This window comes from Bubalus bubalis, chromosome 3 (assembly GCF_019923935.1).
Source record: "Bubalus bubalis isolate 160015118507 breed Murrah chromosome 3, NDDB_SH_1, whole genome shotgun sequence".
Classification (NCBI taxonomy): domain Eukaryota; kingdom Metazoa; phylum Chordata; class Mammalia; order Artiodactyla; family Bovidae; genus Bubalus; species Bubalus bubalis.
The window spans coordinates 41,419,821-41,444,727 of NC_059159.1; the positions used below are offsets into that span (position 1 = coordinate 41,419,821).

The following is a 24,907-nucleotide window of genomic DNA, read 5'->3' on the forward strand; positions in this document are numbered from 1 at the left end:
GGATGAACCTTGAGGACACTGTGCTAAGTGAAATAAGCCAGTCTCAAAAAGACAAATACTATATGATTCCACTTCTAGGAGGTACTCACAGAGTAGACAAATTTCTAGAGACAGAAAGTTGAATGGTGGTTGCCAGAGCCAGTGGAAAGTAGGGGGTGGAGAGTTAGTGTTTTATGGGTACAGAGCTTCAGTTTTATAAGATGAAAAGAATTACAGATACATGGTGGCCATGGCTGCAAAATGTTATGAGTGTACTTAATACTACTGAATGGTACACTTAAAATGGTTAAAAATGATAAATTTTGTTATGTGTAGTTTACCACAATAAACTTTTTTGAAAAAAAAATAATTTAGATAGCCTTTTCATATCTGGGGGTAATTGTAATAAATTTTCTTTTCAATAAAACTATAAAAATGCACATCAAAAAACAACAACAAAAAACACCAGGCATTGACCACCACCTCATATTAAGCACCCAGCAAAGCCTCCCGGACTCTGGGGAGCTGGGCTGGCTACTGAGAATCCCCTTGGACCTGTTAAAATTCAGATTCCAGGTTTTGTCCACTGGGATTCCACTTCAATGCGATGTGGCAACAGCAATCTGTCTTTTTAAAGTTTTCCTGAAGAGAATTCTGAGTTGCAGTCAGTACTTTATCTAGATGATTCCAGAAGTAGAAGAATGATAGTTTAGTAATTTCCTTAATTATTCTTTCAAGTTAATCAGCAAACACGTGTCAAGCAGGTAGGACGCATAAGGCAGTGGCCAATGCTAGGAAAACAGGACAAATAATAATATGAGTTATTTATTGAGCACTCACTAGGCACAGAGGTGAAATAACTTTTAAAGATCCTCACAGCTAGTAAATCTGACTCCAGAGCCCGCCCTGTTTACCCCTAGAAAACAGTTCCTACCTTCAGCAAGCCTTGTGAGTGAGGTAGGGGTGTCACTGAAGTTACCATAATAAGAGGCAGAATGAAACAAGTCTTAAATTGAGGTGCGAAAGCAAGTCCTGGGGTAGGAGCCATATCTGGGACCAGAGTTTGGACTCCGGAGATTATTTTCACCAGTGAAAGGACTGTGAAATTCCCCAGCCTATTCTGGAATGGAGTCACGGAGAATCAGCCCTTCTGACCATGAGACAGATCCACAGTTTTTTCTAATGGATCTTTCTTTAAGACATGGTCCCAAACTACAGCCCAGGTACCAAGGGAGAAAGCTGGCTATTTCCACTTTTCAGTTTCTAAAACCTCTGGATTTTGTAATGTGCTCAGGGTGGGAGTTGGATCAGACAGGGAAGTGGTCAGAGGAAAAACTGCAGATTCTGAGTTTTCTTTCCACGTGGTGCCTGCAACCAACTCACCCAGAGGCTGTGATTCAGCGTTAGAGACAGCTGTCCGTCAAGGTGGGACTTAACAGCAGGAAGATGATCCTGCTGCAGGTGCCTAAGCAGATATTATTTAGTCTGAATTAAGGCTTCAGAGGTTGAAGATCATTCCTAACTCAGAAGAAGTTCTTCTATCCTGGCAGAGACACTGTATGAACCCCACAGTGACTGCATGTCTTCAAAGATGTCAGGCTCTGTGGCTCTAAAGAAACTGGTCAAAAAAAAAGGCATCAGTGTAAGATTCTATTTTGAGGAGGTGTGAAATGCTCTATGGGGGCTTCTTTTTTTTTTCTCTTTTTTTTTGTCCTAATCCATTAGGTATTAGAGAACTGCTCCAACCTAAACATTTATTTTGGCTTTCATCATAGAATTTATGATACTAATTTATTGTTTATTTTATTGCTCTTTCTCTTTCCCTTTCAATTGTTGGTTTTTTGTTTTTTTTTTTTTTTGTCTGTGCTAGGCCTTCGTTGCTTGGCGCAGGCTTTCTCCAGTTGTGTCAGTTGGGGGCTACTCTGTTGCAATGCTCGAGCTCCTCTTGTAGCAGAACACAGGCTCTAGGCATGTGGGCTTCAGTGGTTACAGCATGCAGGTTCAGCAGTTGTGGTACACGGGCTTAGTTGCTCCTCAGCAGGTGGAATCTTCACTGACCAGGGATCGAACCCTGTCCACTGCATTGGCAGGTGGATTCCCTACCACTGTGCCACCAGGCAAGTCCTGCCTTAAGTTTTAAGTTACCTACCTTAACAAGGCTAAATGCTAAATGTGTACAATTAACTTGAAGCAAAGAGAGACTTAAGATTTGAAAATAAAAATTCTGATTGTAAATGTCTTTTTCCCCATTACTTTGGCAGCTATTTCAATGTATATGTAAGCACAATGCCTAAGTTCTATTTCTTTCCAAATAAATAAAATGGGTGAAATACAACTCCTCAAATCTAATTTTGATATCCTAAATCAGTGCTTTCATAGTATGTATGAATTTGAAGCATAAAATGAAAAAAAAGGTTGCTTCTCTTCTTCCCCCCATCAAAAAAAAACCCCAAAACAATGCACTCACCCTTGCAGACATTTCATAGGTGAAATGGAAGAAAATAGGCCCAAGGAGATGTTGATTTGGGGGCTTATTTAATCAGATCCTGGTGGCAAAGACAAGTGAGGGTCCACCAGAGATTCCTGCCCCAGTCCCCTCCCCAGAGTAAGGCTGCTGCTGGGGACCAACTACTCAACCAGGGGCTACACATGCCAGGACCCCTGCATCTAAGAGGGCCACATACTTCATCTTTGCCAGTGGAACATAAACAGAAGAAATGGGCATCTGTTCTGGGCTGAGAGAGTTAAGAAGCAAGTGTGCCTTCACTCTCTTGCTGCCAGGTGCCCTCTGACGACTGAGAATGACAGGGATCCAGAGGAGGGTAGATCCACGGGGGTATGGAAGCCTGGATTCTCAGCAATACCATGAAGCAAGCCAGCCCACCAGGAACACGTGCAGACACTACACTTAGCCTGTTAAGCCGCTGATACTTCGTTACAGAGGGGCTTCCCAGGTGGCACAGTGGTAAAGAATCTGCCCACCAATGCAGGAGATGCAGGAGACTTGGGTTTGATCCCTGGGGAAGATCCTCTGGAGGAAGACATGGCAACCCACTCCAGTATTCTTGCCTGGAAAAGACTGGACAGAGGAGCCTGGCGAGCTACAGTCCATGGGGTCTCAGAGTCAGACATGACTGAGCGACTAGGCACGCATTTTGTTAGAGTGGGCATGTTAATTCCAAGGTGCTGAGACTGGGGACTGGAAGAGGGAGGAAACACTTATTAGTGAGTTAAGAGGCACACTAGGTAATAAATACAATTTTTTCTTCTATGGAAAACTCTGATTATCATCTCAAATGTCTAAAATGCTAGGCAGGTATGTAGTGTCATACTAGCGTATATGAACACCTAGGTCATTCTTATTATGTAACAAGCACACTCTATTCTAAGCACTTATTCTAACTCACTTAGTTCTCACAGATTTGCGAGGTAAACAATTATAACCCCCATTTAGCAGATGTGGAAACTGAGGCCCACAGAGTTTAAGCAATTTGCCTAAAGTCACACAGGTAGTAAGTGGCAGAGGCAGGATGCAAGGCCAGGCAGCTCTGTTCACACTATACACACACATCTCACAGTGTGAGTGGATAAAGGTGGATGAAGCTGAGGCAATCAGTGAAATCATGTCCAGTCTCAAGGGGTCAGCTACTCAGTGCCACTCACACGTATTGTTGACCTTCCTATCTTTCAAGAAAACTCAGAAAATCCAAATTTTATGTGAAATCTCCCAATTAAAAAAAATTTTAACCCCCTACAGCCCAAACAAAGCATATCAGCAGACTGCATGTAGCCCGGGGCCAGGCCAGCCACTTGCCATTCCTGCTTTCAGAACAGCTGTCTCCAAGGACCACACTGTCTACCGCTTGTCCAAAGGCCCCCGGGGAATTCTGGGTCTGGAAGCCAGAAGAAGCGTCAACTCTGCAAACAACAGCTCCTTCAGGCCCGCTGATATGAATAATTAATTTCCGTTTTCTCACTGCCAGCCCACAAAGGTTACCAACAAGCCCGGCATTCAGGAAGAACACCATGCCCTTCTGAGACAATGAGGACAGGCGTGGGGGTCCTGGGGGTGCATGGGGAGCCCCATAATGAAGTCCGGCATGGTGGCCTGGGCTCAAAGGGAGCCTGTGGCTGCGGGCACGGGCCTGTGTGCGCGCTCCCCGCCTGGCTGCCTCCACGGGGCCATCAGAGTGGCCGAGAGGCTCGTTAGAGATGTGACACTCTGTGGCCTTCTCGGCTGACTGTCAGCGGGAAAGGGCTCTGAATTCCTCGAGATGCTTTAAAATAAAACAAAAAGGCACAATTATGCAGCCAAACTGAAGGCAAGGCAGCTGCATACAAAGCAGGGCTTTCTTCTAATAGGACCACAACCTCAGCTCGACAGTGCTGAGCCCTCACCTTCCTCCCCGGCCTGCAGCTGTGAAGCATCCGTAATTGGACGCTCCACTGCTTCAGCTCTTGGATTATTCAAACTGCAGGATTTCCAGGAGCCTCGGGTTTCAATTAAGGATATGACCAGGCAACAAGATGAGCACGATCCTCTTACCATCTATTTCATGCACATATTTCATGCGCATGGCCAAACCAGTAATGTCTGTGATAATAATAATAATAAAATTAGCCAACATATACTGTTTACTACATGTCAGGTGCTAAGTGCTTTATATATCAGGTTATTTAATCTTCATACCAATTTAATTAGGTATTCATCATATTATTATCATTCTCCAAGATAAGGAAACTAAGGCCCCCAAAATTTCAGTTAGCTCAAAGTCACACAGCAGTTAAGTGGCAAACTTGGGAATCAAGCCCAAGCAATGTGGTCCTAGACCGCATGCTCCTGAGCACCATATCAGTGACTGTACACTTATGCAGAGCTTCTTGTATGCCAGACCCTATGCTACATATTTTCCGTATATTATTTCATTTAATCTTTATAACATCAGGTGAGATATGATTATCTCTGTTGTATAGAAAAGAAAATAGGTTCATAGAAAAATGAAGTAATTTGGTTAAGGGCACAAAATAATAAGCAGCCTACAGCCTGGATCCAAAATAGGTTCTTCTGATTCAAAGCCAAGCTCTTAAAACCATTGGTACAGAGTCCCAGCCCATCTAATTTACTAGTGTTCATGAAATTAGGCCTGGAACATCAGCTAGTCCAATCACCTTATTTTAGAAATGAGTAGCTGTAGCCTGGAAACATGAAGATTTAGTGGCGAGATGGAGTAGACTAACTTTGACTCCAGAAAGAGCTGGGCTCTAATCGTAACCCTGTTCCTTATTAGCTGAGTGACTCACTGGGTAAGTCACTCATTGAGTGACTCAATGTTTCTAGACATTATTATTATAGAATAAGAATAATAATACTTAGCCTCATGGGGCTGTATTGATTAAAGTATGTGTGTAATATATACTTCTACTAAACACTCAGAATGGCGAAACAATATCATTATACTCAGGTATTCCCAAATTACAGACTGATAGTTTCAAAAAGTCTATTCTTTATGACTTGAAATAATAGTATAAGTGGTTGAGTAGGTTGTGAGGAAGGCCCCCCAAATCTAATCAACAGACAAAGATGCCGGAAAATTGCATTGTACTTCTGGAACTTTTCTGAGTGTCATGCTAATTCCAAATGTGCCAAATCCCTGTGCATTCCATTGTCATAAATAAGTTAATATTCTACTAGAACAATGACACTGTGGTGGACATGACTGATCACACATGCATAATCCACATGGTTTTAAACTTCTAGTGTCCTTTTCATGATTTTGCATCTGGAGCAATGGACCATTCTTGTCAGCAGTGCACAAATATCAAGATTGGTAATGCAATCTAGCTACATTTTGAGGGTCCCTATATTTGGTTGCCATGATTGGCACAAATATGCCCATGTGACCAGTTCCTCATAAAAAGCCTCAAAACTTTTATTCTAATAGCTTTTTGGTGGTATCTTTAGGATTCTCTCTCTATATAGTATCGTGTCATCTGTAAAAAGTGACAGCTTCACTTCTTTTCCAATCTGGATTCACTTCTTTTTCTTGTCTGATTGCTATGGTTATGACTTCTAATACTATGTTAAATAAAAGTGGTAAGAATGGGCATCTTTGTCTTGTTCCTGATCTCAGAGGAAATCTTTTCAGCTTTGAGTACAATGCTGGCTGTAGGTTTGTCATAAATGGTCTCTATTATGTTAAGTTATGTTCACTCTATACTAACTACATTGACATCTTTTACCATAAATGGATGTTGAATTTTATCAAAAGCTTTTTTCTGCATCTATTGAGATGATCATATAATTTTTATTTTTTAATTTGTTAATATGGTTCATCATATTGACTGATTTGCAGGTATTAAATCATTCTGGCTACCTTGGGATAAATGCCACTTGATCATGGTGTACCATCCTTCTAATGTACTGTTGAATTTGGTTTGCTAATATTTTGTTGAGGACTTTTGCATCTATGTTCATCAATAATACTGGCCTATAATTTTCTTTTTCTTATGGTATCTTCATCTGGTTTTAGTATCAGGGTGATGCTGACCTCATCAAATGAGTTCAGAAGTGTTGCTTCTTAAATTTTTCGAATACTCTGAGAAGTGAAGTGAAAGTCACTCAGTTGTGTCCAGCTTTTTGTGACCCCATGGACTATATAGTCCATGGAATTCTCCAGGCCAGAACACTGGAGTGGGTAGCCTATCCCTTCTCCAGGGGATCTTCCCAACCCAGGGATCAAACCCAGGTCTCCCACATTGCAGGAGGATTCTTTATCAGCTGAGCTACCAGGGAAGCCCTCACTTTGAGAAGGGTACATGTCAATTCCTTAAATGTTTGGTAGAATTCACCTATGAAGCTTCCTGGTTCTAGACTTTTGTTTATTGAGAGCTTTTTGTTGTTGTTTTTAATCAGTGATTTAATTTCTTTACAGGTAGTAGTCTGTTCATATTTTCTATTTCTTCCTGATTCAATCATGGAGAGTGTATGTTTCTAGGAATTCATCTATTTCTTCTAAGTTTTCCATTTTGCCAGTGCATAATTATTCACAATAATCTCTTGTGATCCTTCATATTTTCTCTGGTATTGGCTGTAACTTCTCTGTCTTCATTTCTGATTTTACTTATTTGGGTCCTCTTTTTCCTTTGATGAGTCTGGCTAAAGCTTTATCAGTTGTGTTTATCTCTTCAAAGAATTTGGTCTTAGTTTCATTGATCTTTTCTACTTCTATAATTTAATTCCATATAGAATTAATTCTATATTTATTATAGAATTAATGTAGTTTTATATTTCATTTATTTCTGTTCTGATCTTTATTATTTCTTTACTTCCATTAACTTCAGGTTTCATTTGTTCTTCTTTTTCTAACTCCTCTAGGTATAAAGTTGGGTTGTTTATTTGAGTAAATACTAGGATAAAATATTATTACCATAAACTATGTTTTATTCTGTCAATCAAATAAAATAATTTGCATAGAGGTAATCTATTCTTTATGGTTAAAAAACAATTCAAACCTGAGATTCAAACAGACTGCTTTGAGGGAAGATATTCCACACGTTTCATATTAATAGTTTGCTGTTAGAACATTCTAACACGGCCTCAGACAAGGAAGGGCATCAAAGGCCTGTGCTGGACCTCTGTGGGGTCTGTTGATACACACATTTTTTTCTTGCTTTTTCTCTGAATCCTCTGTAAAAAAAATCTTAGTCATGAGTATAGTCTGCTACTGAGTCTTATAAAGTAAAAGTGAAAGTCACTCAGTCAAGTCCAACTCAGTTCAGTTCAGTTCAGTTCAGTCGCTCAGTCGTGTCCGACTCTTTGTGACCCTAATTCTCCACGCCAGAATACTGGAGTGGGTAGCCTATCCCTTCTCCAGAGGATCTTCCCAACCCAGAGATTGAACCCAGGGCTCCTGCATTGTAGGCAGATTCTTTACCAGCTGAGCCACAAAGGAAGCCCAAGAATACTGGAGTGGGTAGCCTATCCCTTCTCCACCAGATCTTCCCCACCCAGGAATTGAACTGGGGTCTCCTGCATTGCAGGTGGATCCTTTACTAACTGAGCTATCAGGGAAGCCTGAGTCTTATAAATCCTTCTAGCAAATCACTGAATGAAACAATGGTGAAACTGTTCAGCCATTTCTGACATTGTTTTTCACACTTTTGAGACCCACCCTCTCAAATACATAAACAAACAGCTATGGTTACCACTTGGCCTTAGTGAGAAGGGAACTTGGAGATTTCCAGGACATTACTTTGATTTTTGAGGCTCAGGGAGCCATTCTTCTGTATGAATATAACTCAGGTGTTTGTATCAGTCAAGATAAATGAGGTAATGCTGCAGTAACAAATAGCACCCAACATTTCAGTGGCTTAAGATAACAATAGTTTATTTCTTACTCCAGGACATAGCCACTGAGGGTTGAATCGGAGCTCTGCTCTGTATTGCCCTCCCTCTAAGACCCAGGATAACGGAATTGCTAGTGTTTGGAACAGCATATATTGCAGTAGCCAATGAAAAAGAGTGCTCTGAAGGGTCTCACTCCAACACTAAATGGTCTGGTTTGGAGGTTGCACACATCATTTCCATTCAAACTCACTGGTTAGAACTAGGCAAACAGTCCTACTCATTTTGAAAGGAATCATGAATATAATCCTACCTACCGTGTTCCTAGACAGCAAAGGAGAATCTAAATATTTAGTTTATGGTCTTAATGACAAGCACAAATCTTCATTAGCTGGGGAAGGCCTAGTTGGGCAGATCTGAAGTATTGCATTGACCACCTTCAAGAAACAACACACTCCTATCAGAAAGAGGGATGCAAAATGGCCAATTCTCGATAGGTAGGGTAGATATGGTAGCAAGCCAGAGGGCACATTTCAAAATCTCCCTGGGGTGTGTTTGAAATGGTGATGTTTGAAAATGGCTTCAGGAAAAAAACACAACACAGCCCTTGAGAATCATAAGCTCTAGAATACATCACCAATTGGTCCTACTGGTCCAAAAAAAAAGAAGAAGAGGAGAAGGGGAAGTAAAGAAGAAGAGGCAGAGAAAATGAAAAAGGTGTTAAATGCTAAAGACCCCAGTAGTCTGTCCATGAAATTCTTACTTGAAAAATAAACAATCTTTCTCTTGTTGTTTAGTCGCTAAGTCATGTCTAACTCTTTTACGACCCTGTGGATTGTAGCCCACCAAATTCCTCTGTCCATGGGATTGCCCAGGCAAGAATACTGGATGGGTTGCCATTTCCTTCTCCAGGGGATCTTCCCAACTCACGGATGAACTCGTGTCTCCTGCATTGGCAGGTGGATTCTTTATCACTGAGCTACCAAGGAAGCCCACAGTCTTTCTCTTATTGTTCATTAAATACAATATGCCAGCATTGTGTTAGAGGCAGGAATACTAGAATTTTCTAAAATGATCATCTTCTAATGTACACAATTTAGGGACTTGAAATCCAGCAGGGGAACAGAGAGGCAAACCATTTTAATCCATTTTACAACTGTTCAAATGAATGTGCAAGTTCAGGCAAGGATTGTGGGGCCAACACTGCACTGGTTTTCCAAAAGCCATTCACAGTTCCCCTTCTCCCTTAACATTCTTTACTATAGATGCTGAAGACTGAAAATTCATGATTCTCTAAGCCCTCCTGGCAGCTCAGGCCATTCTACTCAGTGTTGGCCAATAGCATGGAAGTAACAGTTGCTAGGTAGGACTTGGGGGAAAGTCTTTTAAAGGGCCAGACAGCTAGTATGATCACTTCAGTCTGTCTAATCTCATTCGATTTAGGAACTAGAATAATCACTTTGTCTTTAACACAGAAGATAACTGGGGCTGGAGGAGAAAGGCTAAGGGCAGAACAATAAGTTATGGCAGTGATTTAGATTAGAGGTAATGGAATAAACCTCTGCATATTCACGAACATTTATAAGCACCTCCTATATGTCAAGAACTATGATATTCTGGGGCTACAGAGACAAATAAGATACAGGTCAGTATAAGGGTGCCTCTCACCATGTCAATCACATTCCCAGGGCAGGAATGAGGGATTTTCTGCCCCCTGCTCCAAGTTCAGGCAACACAAGCAGGGATGGGGCCCAGAGAAATTAAAGCCACCCCCACTCTGCAGCAATTCAAAGGGACACCAGGACTGCTACAGTAATGGAAAGAAAGCGACTTAACAGGCAATGCTCTTTTTATGTACATATCTCACCCAAACTAGCCCTGATGTTGCCCCAAATCCGGTCTAGTTATTTTAAATCACTGCATGTGGCAAATTAGATGAAACGGCACAGTTGTAGGAGAAGCCTGGACTCAAAACAGTCCCACTTGACTGGTGGGAAAGGTCTAGAATTACAGAGTGACGATTATACAACTTGGTGAATACAGTACAAAACTCGACTGTCCATTTTAAACAGGTGATTTTTATGGCATGTGAATTATCTCTTAATAAAAGTAATCAATTAGTTAATTATTTGGATGGGAGAATAAACAATCCCACCACTTAGCCCTAAGCAAACTTGGGCTTGTTGGTTAACAGGTCTGTTTTCTCAACTGCAAAACAGAGAACAGTATCACCTCTTTTATAGTAAGAAAAGAACAGTAGACTGTTCTGAATATTAAATGTGATCACATAGGTTAAGCATCTAACACAGTGCCTTGCAGGTAGTAGAAGCAAAATATCTTCTAGTTTCTTTCTTCCTAAGTGCCAATAAAATTTTTAAAACAATCATTTTCACAGCAGCCGCAAGACGCGACATAAGCTCTAGGCAACCTCCCTTCAGACAGTCTTATCTCAGGCAGACAAGAGCAGGGATCAAATGGGAAGACAGGAACACGAACCAAAGCTCTGCTCACTGCAGAAAGACTGCAGATTTACTCTGCAGCTCCGCAGTGCAGAAATAACGAGCGATTCACGCAATGGAAAAAACAGCTACACAGACAGAGCAGTGGTAAAGAAAGTCGGTCAGGCACAGACATTTCTGCTTATAATTCTAGTTTAGAATCCAAACAGAATCGTTTCCTAAATAGCCAAATCCACCTCAACACCTGGTCAAGTCTGTGTGGCCACAACACCCAGCCCTGATGTTTAGAGGTGACCCAGATCCCACTCTTGCTATGGTTCCTCAAAACCAGACTGAACCCAAAACAAATCTTACATAACCAGAATCGTCGGGCACAGTACCACGCTGGAATTTAAGTCTCCACTGAGCTTCTCCTTTGTGACTCTTAGAAAATCAACCGGCTACTTATCAAGGGAAGATCCCCTAGAGAAGGAAATGGTAACCCACTCCAGTATTCTTGCCTGGGAAATCCCATGGACAGAGGAGCCTGGCGGGCTACAGTTCATGGGATGACAAAAGAGTCGGTCATGACTTAGTGACTAAACAACTTATCAAGTACCTGTTGTGCACCCAACCTTGTGAAAGATAGATACTGTTGTGAGGGAGAAAAAGAATAAGCCATGATCCCTGCTTCGAGGAGCCAGCTAACCTCTTAGTTTGAGAGCAACACTTCAGAGTAAACATATAAAGGCATCGTGCCTTGCACAGAGCAGTGGTTCCGTTGTTATTTGTTCACTGGGTCAATGAATCAATAGATGGCACAATAATAAAACAACTGTGTAAGTATGGGGCTCACTCGAGGAACCACAAGATGGGTTGGAGGACTTGGAAAAGGCTTGTGCCAGAAGCTGCTAGTTGCCTACTCAATATCAATTCTTCCATTTTTCCTTGCAACAGAGACCCTATTTTATTTGAGGTGGCCATATGCCCAGATAAAATACTACATTTCCCAGCCTCCCTTGTAGCTAGAGATGGCTAGTGAACTCTAAACAAAAACTGTCAAGAGAAGCTTCTAGGAAAGTGCCTTAAAAGGCAGACCAACAGCTGCTACTCAGTCTTATGTCCTTTTTCCCTTTCTTCGAATTCATGTCTGAAACAAGAATGTGATGGCTGGATTTCCAGTAGCTATTTTGGACCATGAGGAACCTTGAGACAGAAAAGCAAAAAGAAACGTAGATTCCTGACAATTATAGGCTCGCCATTCTCTCCCTGGACTGTCTGTCTCTAGAATTTCTTTATATGAGAGATAAATAAACCTCTATCTTGCTTTTGGGGGGTTTTGTTGAATGCAGCAAACCCAAATCTTAACTAATACAAGTTTCCACAGAAAAAGCCAGGCCTTAAAGGAAGGACTCACAACTGGGGAAGAGAAGGAGGGAGGGCATCTCAAACGCCAGAAAAAGCACTGGAGAAGACACTGACAAGAATGGGCACTGGCCGAAGCTGAGAGGCTAGAGAACAGGAAGTAAGGAGAAGACAGGTGATGGTTTTGCAGTGGAGACAGGGCTTGACTGGGGAAGGATTAGGGACCACAGATTTGCTCCCTCTGAAGGAGCAAAACATCACTGGACCTGGAGCGAGGTAAGAAAGGAGAGAAAGAGGCAGATGAAGAGGCTTAGGGAACTTTGTTCCATGAAGAAATATTAAGTGTGAGCTGTGGCCTGGGTCAGCCGACTGAAAATTCCTGGACTTAAGACAGTAACAATAACACCATCTAAGATTTATTAAACACTTATGTGCCCTGTTGTGTGCGTATGGACTCTACACACATTATCTGACTGTGGCTTCATGACAAGAGTATCATATAGTCTTATCATTATCACCCCCATTTGGCAGACAGGGGATTGGGAGAGATAGAGTCAGTAACTTGTCCAAGGGAAGCCATACAACCCTGCAAGCTGGGCAACATCCAGCCCATTCTTCAGAGGCGGAAAGTGTTTGCACCATTCTTTCAAAGCCAGGAAAAGGTATGAAGATCCTGAGTTCAAAACACAAAGATCCAGAGACTTCCCTGGTGGTCCAGTGGTTAAGGCTCTGAGCTCCTAGTGCAGGGGTCCCGGGTTCGATCCCTGATAGGGACACTAGATCCCACATGCTGCAACTAAAAGATCTTGCGTGCTACAATTAAGAACCCATTCAGCCAAATAAATTAATTAAAAACAACAACACACACATACACAAAGATGCAGAGTTAAATACAGAGCCAACTGCTTTGTGAATAGACTCTTCATCAGAAGAAAAACAGATCAGAGGAATGGAAAAGTTTTCAGGCTTGGGTGCATTTACTACTTGTAGAGGAGGAAGACTGGAGAAGGCAATGGCACTCCACTCCAGCACTCTTGCCTGGAAAATCCCATGGACAGAGGAGCCTGGTGGGCCGCAGTCCATGGGGTCGCTAAGAGTCGGACTAGACTCAGTGACTTCACTTTCACTTTTCACTTTCATGCATTGGAGAAGGAAATGGCAACCCACTCTAGTGTTCTTGCCTGGAGAATCCCAGGGATGGGGGAGCCTCGTGGGCTGCCGTCTATGGGGTCTCACAGAGTCTGACACGACTGAAGTGACTTAGCAGCAGCAGCAGCAGAGGAGGAAGACATTGTTAACAAGCTCACCCACACCTGCCTGGCTGGCTGGTGTTCGTGAAACGTAGACAGTGCTGATGGTGGAATAAGCATTAGAAAACCAAGCAAACAGTGATGCCATCCACGTCACTTCGGTTACAAATGAATTGTAGCCAGCCACCAGCTCCTGTATCTCTTAACAGTTTTTTTAATATCTCTCCACAACAGGGAATGGGGGAAAAAAATTATCACATCTAAGGCTGAAAATTTTGAGTTAAGACATTCAGACACAGCCACCAAACACAAGAATTTCTTCCTGAAGCAAAAATCTCATTAGTCACTAATGGGAAGAGAGAAAATAACCCATCAGGTTACAAATAAACTAGGTAACATGAGTACCTAGTAGGAAATGTATTTCCCATGAAGATTAAGAATAAAAAGTCTCTCTTGGTAGCCTGGCAGAATCTGATGCCAGGGCCTCCCAAGTAGAGAAATCTGGAAATCTACACCAGGCTCAGGAAAGCCTTACATATTGGAAGCTAGAAAGTGTCAGCTTTGTAAGACTGATCCAAGTTCCATGCTGTCTCCACTACAAGCTGTTTGAGGCTGGGTAAATGTCTTCACTTCTCCCAGCCTCCACATATTCATCTGCAGAGTGGGAAGAATAACTTCCACCCACTAAATGAGGTTAAATGAGAGAGTCTGCTGCACCTGTTACTATGATTTCGACAGGACTCACATCTTAAGCGTTCTCGGCTTAAAATTCCAAGAAAGAAAAGACCATCGGCTACAATGGAAAGAGCCCCGATCTGGCTCCTAGACCCTGCTTGAGGGTCATGACCGTGTGACCCTGAGGTTATTACTTTTAGGGCTCGAGGATCCTCATATGACTGGGGAGGCGCAGGAAGACTCTCAGACCAAATCTAAGATCCTTTCTCATTTGAGGCCCTTGCATGTCACTGAGGTTCTAAATGACAGGCCTTACTTAGTCACTCATTTCAGGATTTAACAACTGGAAAGTTGTTCCTTTATCTAAAAAGAAGCAAAAAAGTTTCTACCCTAGAAGCAAAAAGGCCAACGAGAACCTTGAGGGTAGGTCACCGATTTTTGCAGTCTTGACCCTTAACACAGACCTGGCACAAAGCAAGACTCAGATAAATCCTTGTTGAGTGGAATGGATGAGTAAATGAACGAAGGATTTTTGAGGGCCAGCAAAAATAAGACTGTCCTCCACTAAGCCAAGTTTAATGCAAGCAAAAAAAAATGTTACCAATTTAAAATATTAGTGATATTTACTTCGTCATCTGAACGACGATCAGAATACCAGATGAATGGTGCTGCCAATCAAAAGGACGCCTGATGTGGGCTTTTGCTGGGAGAGTGAGTGCACTTTGGTCCATGTGTGGCAGAGGGGACGCCATAGTCTACAGAAGGAACACATAAAGTTTGAAGAAGGACATGTCACCCAGGGGGCAGATAGCAGGGGTGATACAGAAGCATGCCAACATGAAAGTGAAAATACCAGGGCCTCCACCTGTGGCTGGCCAGTTGTTGGGAGCCCAAGAGCTCCCAGCTGAGGCGGGGAGACCTAAAATCTAGCAGGCAGACTGCTCGCCTGTGAGGCCAAGTCCACAAGGAGTCCCATGGGCAAGCGGCAGCCCTCATGGTTGACCTCAGCAGATGAACTGGGGTCTGTTGGGGACTTTAGTGACAAAATAATAATAATGAATATACATATATACACACATATGCATTTAAAGGTCAGTGTGTGAATAAAGTCGTCAACTCTTTAAGTATTTTATTGTATGTCATTTTCATAACTACCCTGAGATGTAAATGCTATCATTGGAGGCAGTATAGCTTGGTGTTTAAAGGCACAAACTTGCAAGTCAGACTGCGTGCATTCAAATCCTAAGTGCCACTTAGGGTAACCTTGTGGGTTACCAAGGTACCCAAGCTGGGTGACCCTGGGCAGGTTTATTTAAGCCCTCTGAGCCTCATGCTTCTCATACATAAAATGGAAACAGTAGTAGGGCCCGTCTTATGAAACTGGTGTGTGGTATACATGAGTTAACACGTGTAAAATGCTTAGAACAGGAACAGGCACAAAGCAAGCCCTCAGGAAGCATTTGCTATTCTTGTTATTTCTGTTACTAGAGACTGAGATGTAGAAAGGCCAGCGGCTCGTTCACGGCCTCACGCCTGCTGCGGGGCTGAGCCTGGGCACACACGTGGGTCTGTCTTCACAGCACATGTGACCCAACACGGCTGATTCTAGCTCTGCAGTCCCCACCCCCACCCCCACCCCATTCGCATCGCCGCCTTCATTCATGCCATCCATGGCCTCAGTACCAACAGGGCAATAAGATGCTAACTGGAAGATACTAAAAGAACTAGTATTCTAGGGATTTTCCTGATGGTCCAGGGGTTAAGAATCCACCTTGCCATGCACTGCAATTAAGACCTGTGGCAGCCAAATAAATAAACACTTTTAAAAAATAAAGAAAGAAGAACTGGCATTCTAACTCAAAGCCTGATTTGTCTATTATGTGTAGAACAAACTCAAATGTGTCTTGGTATGGAGGTCTGCCGCTCAGCTGAGAGAAAGCGACCCTTTTCTAAGGAGGAAGGCACTTCTGCCTTTGGGCCTTTTTATGTGAGGTCTCACGTGCTCTCTCTTCTTGAAACTCTGAGAGGAAAGCAAAGCCTGAATTGTGCAATAAAACCCGATGGGGTGAGGCTCTCTAAGTAGTGACAATGGGCATGATTCCTGGTGGGGAGGGAGGAGCTTAAGGGCCAATCCAGCCAGAGAGCCTCATAAGCCAAGATCTCCACCCTGCCCTGGGTCCTGCCCTCCTTCTGGAAGGTTCTAGAAAGAGTCAGAGCCTGGCTAGGAAAAAAAAAAAAACCACAAAAACCCAAACCACCTGTGATCCAGAATGATCTGAGAGTGGAAAGCTCTGAAGCACTGACTCAAACAAAACAACCCAGAGTTGTAGTTAGTTGTAGTTTGTTAATACTATGGGTACTTATTATTGCCAGGCCCTGTTCAAAGCCCTCTAGAAATGATATCCCATTTATTCTTCATATCAATGGTATGATGTCACCTGTGTTTATTAGTCCCATTTAACTGATGAGAAAACCAAAACACAGAAAATTCAAATAACTTCTCCCAAGGTCATACAAGCAGTCTAGCTTCAGAGCCCACGGTCTTTATCAGCATTTTCAAATCTTTAGAACCAGCCCTTAGCATGAAATACATTCTACATCAGCACCCAGTATACATTCACAAGTATACAGAACCGAAACAAAGTTTTAAAGTAGACCACTACTCACCATTACTGTGTGCAATGCACTCTGATGTTTTCCATTTTATTCCATTCCATTAAAAAAAAAAAACTATCACTCAACAAATATTTATGGAACACCTATTATGTGTTAGACACTCTTAGGCTTTGGGGCTATGTCAGTGGATAAGAGATAAAAATCCTGGCCCTTTGGAGCTTGCATTTTACCAGAGAGAGAGAATGAATAAGATCCACGTGCAAAATTGTAGCATCTGAGATGGTAATTTGGCAAGAGCTATGGAGAGAAGTGAAGCAGGGAAGGCCAAGGGCAGGCAGCCAGAGAAGGCCTATGACGCTTTCTCTCCCCATCATGCTGATTCCAGTGGGCTGGCTGTCACCCACAGCTGGAAAAGCCTGTCCTCTAACCTCTCTACTCCAGCGCCCTCTGTATGTCTGAAGGCTCTTCTGCCTAGACTCTGTGCACGTGACACTCGTATGTGACCACGTGCACGCGTGTATACCTGTTATAGGAGTGCATGGATGTTTTGCATGCCTGTATGAATATGCATGTCCACCTCTATTCGCTTCCTCACTGGGAAGGTTTGGGAGACACGAGGCAGGGCCCCCACACGCAGCTTTCCAAGGGCTCCCTACACAAGCCTGCCCTGCAGAAGGGTCCTGGAATGGAGCCTGAAAACCAGCCCAGGCACCATGAGCCAATGCCATGAGTGCTAGACATGTGCCCTGGCTGGAGTCCTCAATTCAGAGGAAGGGAAATTTTTTTTTTTTATCGTTGGTCCACCCAGAGAGACCACCTCTTGTAAATCGTTAGGGCAGAGGGAATTAGTTCCCAACCTGAATCAAGGTGCTCTATGTGCTAGAGTGCCCTTAAGGAGAGAGGAGAGAACAGAAATCAAACCACTACCTGGGGGAAAAGCAGTGCATCAGGCACACCTGGCAGACTGATTGATGTGGGTCTGGGGGGAGACGGGATTGCAGCCAGCTCTAAAGCGGCCCTGGGCCCCTTGGGTAGTCTCTATGGAGGGCATTTGGAACTTGGCACTAGAATGAAATCTTCAGACTCTAAGTTAAAGGAGGCACATAAAAATGTTACTAGCATGGGCAGCAAAAGCATTGCCTATGGGAGAAGCAGCCAATCTCTGCTAATGAATAAGCGTAATTGATCACAACAGATGACTTGATGGCCCTTCCAAATGTGCTTTTAGCAAAGTGGACAGTTTTTCATTCAAATGCAAGCTCACCCAGATAAGATCTAATAATGGAGATTTTGGAAGAATCCCAGCATCAGTGATTTCTTTCTTTCTTTTTTTTTTAATCCTTCACTGAACAGGGAAAACATCTTAAGTTCCTGGCTTGACCCAACCAGAGGACAGTTTATACTTTCCCTATGGCTGAGGAGACTCTGACAGTCCCTGGGGCAGCAGAGGGTTGGTCACAGGACAGCCCACATTCCTATCTGTCTTCTCCTCTTGGACCCCTTTCCCATTCTTGACCTGTGGGGAGCTGGGTGGGCAGAAGACTGCATTCAATTCAATACAATCATCCATTTATTCAATAAATACGTATTGAGCAAAAGACCCTGATGCTGGGAGGGACTGGGGGCAGGAGGAGAAGGGGACAACAGAGGATGAGATGGCTGGATGGCATCACCGACTCGATGGACATGAGTTTGGGTAAACTCCGGGAGTTGGTGATGGACAGGGAGGCCTGGCGTGCTGCGATTCATGGGGTCTCAAAGAGTAGGACACGACTGAGCGACTGAACTGAACTGATATGCAAGGCACCGTGCTGACCACTGAAAGGGGATTCCACTGCAAGATGGCTAAGCCCAGGTCCTCAGAAGAGAAGGCAGATATGAGGAGAAACAAGAAAATGACAGGAGGCCCCAGGGGAGGTCCCAGCTGGCTCCAACAAGCACTTAATCTTTCTGAGCTTAGGTTTCCTCCGTTATCAAAGGAAGGCCCGGCTGTAGGCATGATCTCTGGCCATTCTGCCAGCTCAAAAACTCTATGATTCTAAGCCCTCCCCTTCCCACTCAGGCTCCTAGGAAGCTGACAGACCAGGCGCTGCCTTCTAGGAAGGAGACAGTCAGCAAAGGAAGCGGGTGCTGAGGGTATAATGGACCTTTCCCAACGTGAGCGCTTCCTTCATTTTGGCCAGAACACAAGCTACAGGCTGGAGAAAATGCGAGAGCCGTTCAGAAAATTAAGTGGAAGTTTGAGACTTCCATATCGAGGAATCTGGGGAAATGGGAACCGCTGGAGTCTGTGCAGGGAAGGATATCAGTTGTGGCGCCGAGGAACCTAGCCGACCTGCGAGGATGAGTTGGAGGTGGGGTGGCGGTGATGCTGCAATGAAGTAGAAAGGCTGAGGCCCCAAGTGAAAGATTCCTCCCACGGTGTGGTCGAGGGCATCATCTTTTCATTCCCTGTCATCGTCATAATGTTTATTTTCTCAAACTCGCCCAACAGAAATCCACTTTGCACCATCATTTTTAAGTTCTACAAGTGCCTTCAAGGTACACACGTAAATCATATCTCCCTTCTGCTCAGGCGTCTGAGGCCAAACAGGACCATCAGGGTGTGCCAGGAAGGGGTGGGGGATTCAAGATACAGGATACAAGAGGCGAGGATGCACACAGGGGTGCGCCTACCTGCAAAGGAGCCGTCCTCGTGGTCGGAGCTGTTGCGGCTGCAGTCACTGCCCCTCTCGGGCGAGCTGTGGCTGGGCGAATCCCGCTCGGGCAGCCCTAGGAACCTCTTGCGCCGCCACTGGGGGAGGTGCTCGCGAGCCCGACGCCGGGGGGGCTCCTCTCCCGCCGGGGGCGAGCCCCGCCCGTCCTTGGCCTCTGCCTCCAGTTGCTCCAGGTCCCGACCCCCGCGCACCTGCCGCCGGCCCCCGAGGATCAGGTGCATCCAGCGATGGGAACCGTACGCCCGCGCCGGCTTTTCGGCCTCATCGCAGGTCCCGAGCCGGCAAGGGGCCACAAGCAACTGGCTGAGGGCGAATTTCTCGTTCAGATCCACCATCTCGAAATCGTGGTCACTGCTGTCGCCCCCATCGTCCGCGCCCGAGGCGGCGTCCGCCTCGCCCTCCTCCGAGCCCCGCCCCGCGCGGAGCCCGGCTGACCGCTCCTCTCTCCGGGCGCCGGGAGCCGTGCCATGGTGGCCTGGGGGCGCGCAGTCCTCCCGGGGCCTGAAGAGGAGGCGAGGCTGCAGGAGCTGCTGGTGGATGGCGGCGGTCAGGCTGCGCACCGCGCCCCCGGCCCCCGCCGCCCCGGGCCACGTGGGAAGGTCCAGGCACGCGTAGGGGGGGCTCTCGGTCTTGGCGGCCACGGCCGGGTCGGGGAGCGAGGGGCCCCGGGGGTCTCCATCACCGCCGCCCAATGCGCCCTCCTCCTCGCGCTGCGGCCGCGGCGGCGGCGGCGGCGGCGGCTCCCGCTCCGGTCGGGCCGGCGCCTGTTCCTCCGCGGAGGCTCTCCCGCAGTCGCCGAGTCCGCCCTCCGGGCGCCCGCAGCCGAGGTCCCGCTTCTCCAGGGCCGCCTGCAGGTAGACGGCTTTGAACTTCTCCTCGGCCAGCACCTGTTGCAGCCACTTCAGTTTGAGTTTGCTGCGCTCCAGCTCGCGTTCCATGTCCAGCACCGAGTCCAGCTGCATAACGGGCACCTCCTCCCCAGGGAACTCGGCCCGCCAGTGGCGCTCAAAGTCCTGGGGGTCCCACATGCCGGGCGCCCCTTCGGGCCTCCGGGGCCCAGCGCCTCCGCGCGCAGCGGGTTGGGGTCGCGCCCGGCTGTCTCCGCGCTGACGCAGTCGCCTGCTCTTCACTTCTGCTCCAGATAGAAAATAAGGGAAAAAATAATAATAATAAAGTTTTTTTCCCCTTCCGCCCTCGAGCCCTTTTCTTCTTCTGGGTTTCGCCTCCCTGACGTCAGCGGCCACCGGCGGCGGCGGAGGCGGGGGCCCGGAGGCCCTGGGTCCGCCCCCCGGGGCAGGACGCGAGGAGCCCGCGGTCTGCGGTCGGAGCTCAGTGCCCGGCGGCCCCCGGGCTCCGACGTCTGGAGAGCCGCGGCGGGGGCGGAGCCTCGCGGGCGCCTCTGGGCGGCGCGGGCAGCTGGGAGGCTGCGAGAGAGCCCGGCGGAGCGGGCCTGCATAGCAGCCCACCCCGTAGGTGGCCGCCGTGGGCCCGACTCGCACCTTCCCAGCCAGTACCGTTGCGCAGCTCCCGCCGCCGCCGGCGCAGACCGCACAGGCTCTCCGCTCCCGAGCGCGGGGCCGCGAGGCCGGGGAGGCGAGAGCGGCGGGGAGGGAGCGCGCGGGGGCGCCCTGGGCCGCAGCCAACCTTCAGCCGCCCGGGCCTCCGCAGTCTCGCCTGTCCGGGTCAGGGCGGCGCCTGGGACCGAGAAGGAAAAGGTGCGGGAAAGGTGGTGTGGCCGTGCGGCGAGGGCAGGTGTCCAAGGGAGCCGTCGGCGAACCGGCGGGGTTGTCCCTGCCTTGGATTTATTGAGCGCGTTGAACTACTAACTCGGGCCTCCTGGGGTCTCAGACGGTAAAGAATACGCCTGCAATGAGGGAGACTTGGGTTCGATCCCTGGGTTGGGAAGATCCCCTGGAGGGGGGCATGGCAACCCACTCCAGCATTCTTGCCTGGAGAATCCCCATGGACAGAGGAGCCTGGTGGGCTACAGTCCATGGGGTCCCAAGGAGTCGGACACAACTGAGCGACTAAGCATACACACACAATTAACATGTCCAAAATCACCAAGCTCCTTAATCCAAAACGGGATGAGACTGTGTAAGTGTGTGTGTGTGTGTTTGAGATCCGTTAAAGCTTTCTCTCCACTGCTCACTAGAGCTTTTCAGGGGAGACACGGGCAAGGATGACAGCTCCAAGTGGCTCTGCTTAGAGGCCCCTGTGACTTCAAAGCTGAGGATACCCCCGTGTGACTCCTTGTGACTGAATCAAACCAGGGCTGGCAGGGGACTTAGACGCTGACCTGGGCGTCTAAGAGGACCCTCCACTTTGCTTCCTCTTTGTGGCCTCAACAATTCCTCTGAAGAGAAGAAGAAAGGAGCTGGGGACCGGGGGCTGGGCTGACACTGGGAGTGGGGCAGAGGGAGGGCTCCCGCCTCACCACCTCTTCACACTTGGCTGCACCCCTTCTGCAGGGTCCTTGGTGAGGTCCCACTGTCTGCGGAGAGAGGGCCTGATCAACTGTCTCATGCTCTCTACAAGGGAGGACCTTTTTGGTGACTCACATTTTCTTCATTTTAAGGATGAGGAATTTGATCCTGTAAGAGGCTTAAGTGACTTGGCAGCTAGGAATTCTTCCTGGCCACAGTGCCCTTTGGGGACTGGAGTTAAACTCAGTGACCCCTCCTCTCCAAGTTCTCACCACTGGCTGCTCATATAAACCATCTGAACAGACCATCCTTCTTCCACCTTTCAATCCCTTTCAGGCTGTCCCTCAAGGCTGGTTAATGGAAAGATATCAGAAAGATATTTCTTAACCACAAATGGGGCTTCCCTGGTGGGTCAGCAATAAAGAATCCGCCTGCAAAGCAGGAGACTGGGGTTTGTTCCCTGGATGGGGAAGATCCCCTGGAGGAGGGCATGGCAATCTAGTCCAATATTCTTGCTTGGAGAATCCCATGGACAGATGAGCCTGGTGGGTCCATGAGACAGATGAGTCCATGGGGTCACAAGAGTTGGACATGACTGAAGTGAATGAGCAGGCATGCAACCACAAATGAGATAGTGTCACTCTTCTGTTCAAACCCTTCCCCACCCCCCACCCCCACCCCGTGGCTCTTCACACCTCCAGGACGGAGTCCAGACTCCTCTCCCACAAAGGAGATCTTCCCACTTTTGGTCTCTACCCACCTCTCTGCCTTCCTTGTAGGCTTAAGCTTTATCAACTCCATGCTGTCCCCAAAGACATCTTGTTCTTTTAAAAAAAAAAAAAATTATTTATTTACTTTATTTTTGGCTGTGTGAGGTCTTAGTTGCAGCACGTGGGATCTTTCCTTGCAGCACGTGGACTTCTCTCTATTTGTGGCGCTCGGGCTTAGTTGTCCCGCTGCTGCTCTTAGGGTCCCAAATAGGGATCAAACCTGGGGGCCCCTGCATTGGAAGGCACTGGACCACCAGGGAAGTCGCAAAGACATCTTGTTCTTAAATGTACCGTTTTCCTCTTCCTTAGAACTCCTGTCCCTCCACACAGGCACAACTACCTGCTGCCTGGGGGCTCCAACTCTCCGATACGGCTGTATCTCTGAGAAACCTTTTCTGGTCCCTCTCCCTTCTCTTTATGTCACACTTCATCTTATACAAAGCTTTATCTTTTTGCCCTTGTTCCACTTTATGGCAATTATCAGTGACATCTTTGTTTCCCTTTCTTTCACAGCTGCTCTCAAGGTCAGGGATTGTGTCTTTTCCACGTGTGTATTCTTGCTGCTTCTTGCAGAGCATGATTGAGAGATAGCTGATAACTGTTGAATGAAATGAATGAACAGGCAGATGACTGGATTCTCACCTTGCAATTCCTACTCCAATTGTGAATCACTCCAGGCTGGGAGCTAATGTGCTTCCCACTGAAACTTCTCAACTCTGGCATTTCCTTCCTGGACAAAGTCTGTGTTTACTCAGTTTTCCAACATTCCTTTTTCCTTTTTCTTTCTTTCTTCTTTTTTTAATTTAGTGTGTCACTGGTATGACTCATTACTGTTTGTGACCGATTGCCATGGGGAAATGGATATGTTTTCAAATACGTGAGTTGAGTGTCCAGCTCCTGTGATTTCTCAGTCCTTCACCTAGTCCCTCAAGCTGCTGCTTTTCTCCCACCTTTGTTTCATGTTTTGAAGACACTGTCCCTACCTTCTTGAGGCCACCACTATCTTTGTCCACTGGGAGGGACTGAAGCGCTTTCAGTGTCCACAGCCAGCCAGCGCAGGGGTTTTCCATCAAGCAGCGTTCACAAGCATCTTGGCCTCTGTTAAGATGATGGCATCCAATCCAATCACTTCATGGCAAATAGATGGGGAAAAAATGGAAACAGAGACAGACTTCATTTTCTTGAGCTCCAAAATTACTGCCACCGGTGACTGTAGCTATGAAATTAAAAAAGATGCTTGTTCCTTGGAAAGAAAACTATAACAAATCTAGACAGCGTATTAAAAAGCAGAGACATCACTTTGCCAACAAAGGTCCGTCTAGTCAAAGCTATGGTTTTTCCAGTAGCCACGTATGGATGTGAGAGTTGGATCATAAAGAAGGCTGAGCACTGAAGAACTGATGCTTTTGAACTGTGGTGCTGGAGAAGACTCTTGAGAGTCCCTTGGACAGCAAGATCAAACCAGTCAATCCTAAAGGAAATCAGCCCTGAATATTCATTGGAAAGACTGATGCTGAAGCTCCAATAATTTGGCCACCTGATGCCAAGAGCCGACTCACTGGAAAAGACCCTGATGCTGGGGAAGATTAAGGGCAAGAGGAGAAGGGGGCAACAGAGGATGAGATGGTTGGATGGCATTAAACATATTAAACATGAGTTTGAGCAAACTCTGGGAGATGGTGAAGGACAGATAAGCCTGGTGTGCTGTAGTCCATGGGGTCATAAAGACTCAGACATGAGTGAGCAACTGTACAACAACAACAAGATTTCAGAATGGTGGAACTTGCCTGGCAGTTCAATAGTTAGGACTCTGAGCTTCCACTGCAGGGGGTGTAGGTTCCATCCCTGGTCGGGGAACTAAGATCCTGCATGCTGCACGGTGCAGGAAAAAAAAGAAAAGCTTTCAGAATGGGGGAGAAATGCAACATAGCAGAGACAGATAACCCCAGTCAACAGCATATTGATTGGAGGATGTTTCCATATTTAAATACAAAGGAAAAAAACCCTATAAGTTCCTATAGGCATCAATTTCTGAATTTGTAATTTCCCTGGGAGGATAGTTTCAACTCTGTCCTTTAATTAAAGCAGCAGTTGGATTCCCTTTTGGTCAAAGGAAGTGGTTACCGATACCACTAATTTTTTTCCACGAGGACCAATATAGCCAGAAATGCCAACATTCATCTTCTGTAAACAGATCCCAGGAGCAAACTTCATTGTCTCTAGCTGGTGGATAGTTCAGCTTTATTACTTGGCTTTGGGTCATCATGGGGGCAAGGGTAGAGTGGCTGACATTTATTGAGTCCACATTTCTAGTGGCCATATGGCTT

At 46.2% G+C, this 24,907-nt stretch overlaps 1 protein-coding gene across 5 annotated transcripts in view; it reads right to left on the minus strand.

Moving 5' to 3' along the window:
• The window catches only part of ABR (ABR activator of RhoGEF and GTPase), a 186,208-nt gene extending 165,605 nt beyond the window's left edge, over window positions 1-20,603 (minus strand). For 2 of the 5 annotated variants that reach the window (XM_045164934.1, XM_045164933.1), the window contains exon 1: window positions 19,344-20,602. In XM_045164934.1, the coding sequence (XP_045020869.1) occupies window positions 19,344-20,412 (1,069 nt within the window). In that variant the 5' untranslated portion in view covers window positions 20,413-20,602. Of the gene's footprint in view, window positions 1-19,343 lie in introns of all 5 variants that reach the window. The other 3 variants (XM_045164930.1, XM_045164931.1, XM_045164932.1) reach the window with 3 other exon arrangements.
• Window positions 20,604-24,907: the final 4,304 nt, after the last annotated feature.